The following is a 6816-nucleotide window of genomic DNA, read 5'->3' on the forward strand; positions in this document are numbered from 1 at the left end:
GGTATTGGTGAATACTATTAAACATACTGCCAGAAAAAGGAACCTGTTTGTCTCTTGAAAGAAGTACAGCTAGACTCTACCCCTTGGGAGGGAGGTAGAGTCTTTGTCTTTGACTTTGTCTCAAGTGTTTTGGACATGTCATCTTGTTGTTGTTGTAAAGTGCTGTCGAGTCGATTCTGACCCATAGCGACCCTGTATAGGGTTTCCGAGGAGCGGCTGGTGAACTTGAACTGCCGACCTTGCAGTTCAAATGGCTTTGCAGTCTGACGCATTAGCCCACAGCGCTGCACCAGGTGAAGTAGATTGATTGAAAAAGGAAAACGGTCGGTGAGAATGGATGGCTGCAGTGACTGTACCAGCGGGCTCGTATATGGCAGTGATTGTGAGGCTGGCACAGGATTGGGCGGGGTTTGTTTTGTTGGGCCCAGGGTCACTATCAGTTGTAACTGACTTGATGGCACCCTAGCAAGAACATAAAATGATGGAGTAGGAAATGAGAATCTGCTTTAATAATAATAAAATCTAAGGAGCTCTGCTAGCGTAGTGGTTATGAATCGGGCTGCGAGACGCAAGGTCAGCAGTTCGAAACTACCAGTAGTTCTGCAGGAGAAAGATGAGGCTTTCTGCTCCGGTAAAGATTTACAGCCTCGGAAACCCTATACAGGGTCGCTATGAGTCAGAACCGACTCCACAACAACAACAACAACAACAAAAAGCTTTCTAAAATTTCATCTGCCTAGGATTGAGTCAACTTTAATGCATAGTAGTAATAGTTGTGTACCATTGAGTAGGTTCCGACTCACAGCAACCCTGTATAAGGTTCTGAGACCAGCTGGTTTGTTTGAACTCCTGATGTTGTGGTTAGCAATCCAATGCGTATCCTGCAGTACCACATAGCACCTATTAAAGTGATATTTTAAAGTTTTTATTGTGAATTATGAGTTAGTTTACATGGGTGAACGTTATCTTTACATTCATCCTACTGTATTTTGTTTAACTGCAGTGATCACAATCCCCTGCGTGCATCATCAAACACCCAAAGGGTACACCCCACACTCCTGCCCCCCAGCCTCTAGCCCACAGCCCCTCTCCCACCTGAGTCCAGAGTCCCTAGCCACTCCTTCTGTCCATGTCATCATCTCTAGATAGGGTCTCCCACTTTGCTTCTCTTCCTTGATGGTTCCAGGGATCTCTGCTCCTGGACTGCAAAACCAGCCCCTCCCCTCCTTTTTTACCAAACATTTACATATACCTTTCCAACACTCACTGTCATACCTGATAGCAATCATTTCCTATTGAACCACAGGAGTCCTTTCCCCCTGACCTTTCATCAACCCCATCCAGACAGGTTGGAAACAATTCAATGGAGATTCTGCCTTTTCTCTGTATCCTCTGGAGCTAGGTTCCCTATTTAAAGCTTGCAAGCCAGTCACTTCTTGCCTTTGTAGTCCCCCCATTTTGGGTAGCCAATGTCTGAGTTCCCCCTCCCTGTCGACCCTGTGTACCAAGGGGGTGGGAATGATTCTCACTGTAGAGATTTGTCCGCTCCTTTGTCATATTGCATCCACAAGCATAGGTCAGGTTCATCCACTTTTAACGGGTTATTCTTTCTTTCTTTTTCTTTTTGTTCCTCTTCTTTCTTCCTCTAGTCGTGTTCTGATCATCCAGCCATTGATGCCAGGTCAAATGGGTAGTATCTGCAAGTGTGGGTGTTCTTGTGCATCTCCCCTCACTTCATATATCAGCTGGATGCTTCACACTCCATTTTAGTCCTCTGGGGCCATGTCCCTGCCCTTGGGCCCAGGAGTCCCCAGGTCTCATCATACTGCTGGTTAACCAGGTCTCAGTTCAGGTTAACAGGTGTCTGTTGAATGTGGTCATACTTAGTTCACAACTTCATTGCTGTTTTACCCCCACTTCCCCTTATCGGTAACCAATGTGGTCAGCAGCAGGACCACATGCCTGCTAGTGGATTTCAGTTGAGTTTCAGTCTTGGAAGGGGGTTTGCCTTGAGGGGACCTGACCACTTACCTTGATGTCTCCCTGGGGAACAACCTGCTTATTCTTGTAGTAGTCACTAACAGTAGACTGCTGTTATTGGTTTTGATTTTTTCCTGTCGATCTTTCTTTCAAGAACTATCTTCTGTTCTTCTAGCTGCTACAGACTGGTCTGCGTGTCCTTTCAAGTGAAAATGTCCCACCTCAGAAGATTCTGGATGGGGGATCAGGATTCCACCTCTGTTCTTGTGCAATGCAAAGGCTCTGCAGGGAGCCTCCTTCACTGGGAAAGTTCTGGCCCCATTTTAGGTACTCCCATCAGTTACAGGCTAAAGACAGACTTACAAGATTTCTCTGGTGATGTTTCTGGCTATTCCTCTCTCTCCCTTTCAAGTGTCTATTTTACAATAGTAGGTAAGGGAAACCAAGATTCACAAGACAGCCAAGCTTAACATCATTTCCCCACTTTTACCCATTCATACCATGCCTCAGTCTTTGTATCCACGAGGCCTGTTGTTCCACGGTTATTTACCTCTGTCCTATTTAGCCCATGTAAACCTGCCTGGCTATTCTCCCATCCACCTTGCTTTCCCTTCAGATTCAATGACTTCTGTTTTGTAAGTAAAGATTCTGGGTTCTTTTATACTGTATTACATTTCTGCCCCTGATAACTCTCCTTCAGTTATTTAGAAAGCCCTCTCTGGACTTAGATAATCATTAATTTCTAGTTCTTATCAAGAAAGCAAAAAACGTTAAGCCGAAAGTGACTATACCAGCTTAAACTGCATTTGACCCTCAGTCCACAGGTCCTGGCTCTCCAGAAGTAAACGTGCCCGTGTGAAATAAGAAAGGAGGTCCTCTAGAAGACCTAGCCCAGACCTCAGTCTCGAGCTTTGTGGTAGAGTCGGACTTGCTGATCATCTCACGTGGGCAGCAGAAAATGACCATGTTACAGGTGAGTTGATAGTTTCTTATTTTCCAGTGAGTTAGAGTGAAGTCTTGGAGTGAAAAATAAAAGTATAATTAATTTTTAAAAATCAAGATCAGGGAAACTACTCTCAAAATAGAATACCAGAATGGGGACAAGGTTAGAGCACTGATACACCAACTGTAGAGGCTTGTGAAGTTCTTAACGTTGGAATTCTTATGTCTTAGTGGCCTAACAATGTATTGAATCTGAGCCACAAACGTTGCTTTGAAGTTTTTAGTGGATGTAATAAAGAATTATGCTCTAATCTTGTTCCCATCATGGTATTATAATAAAAAATATGGACATTTATGAGTTACATATTGAATGTTGAAACATGCATGATGAATAGCACCAGAATATTGTCAGATCGAGTGCCACGAGATGAGCCCCTCAATTGGAAGGCATTCAAAATACAACTGGGGAGGAGCTACCTCCTCAAGTACAGTTGACTGTGATGACGTGAATGCTTTCAGGACCTTTATTTGCTGATGGGGCACAACTCAGAATGAGGAAAAACAGCTGTAAACATCCATTAATAATCAGAACGTGTAGTGTACGAAGTATGAGTCTAAGAAAATTGGAAGTTATCAAAAATTAAATGTGACTAATAAAGATTGATATCCTAGGCATTAGTTAACTGAAATGGACTGGTATTGGCAATTTTTAATCTGACAGTCAATCATGGTTTACTATGCTGAGAATGACAAATTGAATCATTAAAAAGAACATCTCAAGATCTCCTTGAAGTGTAATGCTGTCTGTGATAGCATAATATCCATATGCCTACAAGGAAGACCAGTTAATACCACTGTTATTCAAATTTATGCCTGAACTGCTAAAGCTAGTGATAATGAAATTGAAGAGTTTTACCAACTTCTGCAATCAAGATGTATTGATAATTACTGGTGATTGAAATGCAAAGGTTGTAAACAAAGAGGAAGGATCAATAGTTGGAAAAATTGACTTTGATGATAGCAATGATGCTGGAGGTTGCATGATAAAATTTTGGAAGACCAATGACTTCTTCATTGCAAATACCACTTTTAAACAGCTTAAAAGAAGACTGTACACATGGACCTTATCAGTTGGCATAAATAAAAATCAAATTGACTACATCTGTGGAAAGAGGCAATAGAAAAGCTATATTATCATCAGCCAAAACAAGGCCAGGAGCAGACTGTGGAACAGACCATCAATTGCTCTTACGCTCTTTAAGTTCAGGCTGAAGCTGAAAAGCAGTAAAACAAGTCCCCAAGAGCCAAATATGATCTTAAATGTGTCCCACCTGAATTTAGAGATTATCTTGAGACTTGATATATTACAAACTAATGACTAAAGACAAGAAGAATGTGGAATGTCATCAGGAACATCAGACAGGAAGAAAGCAAATGGTCATTAAGGCTAGAAAGAAGGAAAAGTCCAAAGAGGATGTCAGAAGAGGCTGACACTTGCTCGCCAGCATAGAGATGCTAAAGCAAATGCAAGAAATGAGGAAGTAAAGATGCTGAGCAGAAAATTTCAAAGGTCAGCTCAAGAAGACAAAGTCAAGTGTTGTAATAAAATGTGCAACGATCTGGAGTTAGAAAACCAAAGGGAAGAACACGCTAAAGCATTTCTCAAGCTGAAAGAACTGAAGAAAAAATTCAAACCTTGATTTGCTCTATTGAAGGATTTTAGAAATCCTCCACAAAGTTGCTATGAGTAGGAACCAACCAACTCGATGGCATTTACCAACAACAGCAGCAATAGGCAAAATATTGAATGAAACATAAGCATCAAAATAAGATGGAAGGAATACACAAGAGTCACTGTACCAAAAAGAAATAAATGGTCAGTGTTCAACTGCTTCAAGAGGTAGCATGTGACCAAGAGCTTTCAGGTGCACTGAAGGCATTGACGCAGAGCAGAGCTCCAGGAATTCATGGACTATAAGTTGAAATCTTTCAACAAACAGATACAGCACTGGAGGCAGTCACTCATGTATGCCAGAAAATTTGAAAGACAGCTACCTGGCCAACTGATTGGAAAAGATCCATGTTTATGCCCATTCCAAAGAGCGGTAACCCAACAGAACACGGAAATCATTGAACAATATCATTAATATTACATGCAAGTATAATTGTGCTACAGATAATTCAAAAATGACTATCAGAGGACATTGACAGGAAACCGCCAGAGGTTCAAGCTGGATTCAAATGAGAACGTGGAATAAGGGATGTCATTGTTAATGTCAGATGGATCTTGGCTGAAAGCAGAGAGTACCAGAAAGATGTTTATATGTACTGTACTGACTATGCAGAGGCTTTTGAATGTGTGGATCATGACAAACTATGGATAACATTTAGGAGAGAATGAGTATTCCAGAACACTTAATTGTGCTTATGAGGAACTGGTGCATAGTTTTAACAGAAAAAGGAGACACTGAATGATTTAAAATCAGGAAAGGTGTACCCTTAGGTTGTATCCTTTCACCATATTTATTTAGTCTGTATGTTGAGCCAGTAATCAGAGAAGCTGGATTACATGAAGAATAATGTGGTATCAGGCTTGAAGGAAGAGTCATTAACAACCTGCAATATGGAGATGATACCACCTTGCTTGCTGAAAGCAAAGAGAACTTAAAACACTTACTAGTGAAGATCAAAGACCACAGCCTTCGGTATGGGTTGCACCTCAATGTAAAGAAAACAAAAATCGTCACCATTGAACCTACATAGATAACGTCGTGATAAATATTGAAAAGACTGATTTAGTGAAAGACTTCATTTTGTTTGGATCCACTCTCAACACTCATGGAAACAACAGTGAGAAAAGCAAACGACATACTGTGTTAGACAAATGTGCTACATAAAAGCCCTTTAAAGTGTTTAAGAGCAAAGATGTCACTTTGAGGATTAAGGTGTGTCTGACTCAAGCCATGGTGTTTCAGATGGCCTTCTATGCATGTGAAAGTTGGTCCTGAGAAGAATTGATGCGTTGGACTTAATGTGTGTGTGTGGAAAAGAACACTAAAAGTACCACGCTCTGACAGCAGGACAAACAAATCTTTGAAGAAGTACAGCCATCATGCTCCTCAGATAGCACATACATTTTTGTCTCTCATATTTCAGACATTTTATTAGGAGAGACCAGTCCTTGGAGATGGATATCATGTTTGGTAAAGTGGAGGGTCAGCAAAAAAGAAAGACTCCAATAAGTTGGATTGGCACAGTGGTAACATCAGTGGGCTCAATGGGATGGTGCAAAACTGGCCAGGGTTTCATTTTGTGTGCAGAGGGTCACTGTGTTGGAGACGACGCAATGCCACCTAAAAACAACACTGACCGAAGGATAAAGCAAACTAATTCCTCAAAGGAACCAAATATTTCTTGGTCATTGTTGTTAAGTCCCGTTGAGTTGTTTCCGACCCATAGCAACCCTCTATAGGGTTTTTAAGGAGTGGCTTGTAAGCTTAAACTGCCCACCTTGCGGTTTAAACTGACTATGTAGTCCAGCACATTAGTCCACAGCGCCACATCAGGACTCTTGGTCGTTAGCTATCAATTTATTTTCCCTTGATGGTCTTTGAATAAATTTGTGAACAATATCCTCAATAAATATACATATTTTTATGGCCCCTTCTCTTGTTGTTGTTGTTAGGTGCCAGGAAGTGGGTACTGACTCATAGCGACCTTATGCACAACAGAATGAAACACTGCCTGATCCTGGGCGAACCTCACAATTGTTGCCACGCTTGAACCCATTGATGCAGCCACTTTACCAATCCATCTCTCTGGGGGTCTTCCTCTTTTTCTCTGACCCTCCATCTTACCAAACATGATATCCTTCTCCAGTGACTGGTCCCTCCT

At 41.6% G+C, this 6816-nt stretch overlaps 1 protein-coding gene across 1 annotated transcript in view; it reads left to right on the plus strand.

Annotated features, from left to right (window-relative positions):
- The first annotated feature begins 2913 nt into the window (after positions 1 to 2913).
- The window catches only part of ZNF84 (zinc finger protein 84), a 39511-nt gene continuing 35608 nt past the window's right edge, over positions 2914 to 6816 (plus strand). Inside the window, exon 1 of the mRNA XM_006874075.1 lies at positions 2914 to 2953. Within this exon, the coding sequence (XP_006874137.1) occupies positions 2939 to 2953 (15 nt within the window). The 5' untranslated portion in view covers positions 2914 to 2938. The remainder of the gene's footprint in view (positions 2954 to 6816) is intronic.

Source organism: Chrysochloris asiatica, unplaced genomic scaffold (genome assembly GCF_000296735.1).
Source record: "Chrysochloris asiatica unplaced genomic scaffold, ChrAsi1.0 scaffold00261, whole genome shotgun sequence".
In the NCBI taxonomy this organism is placed as follows: Eukaryota; Metazoa; Chordata; class Mammalia; order Afrosoricida; family Chrysochloridae; genus Chrysochloris; species Chrysochloris asiatica.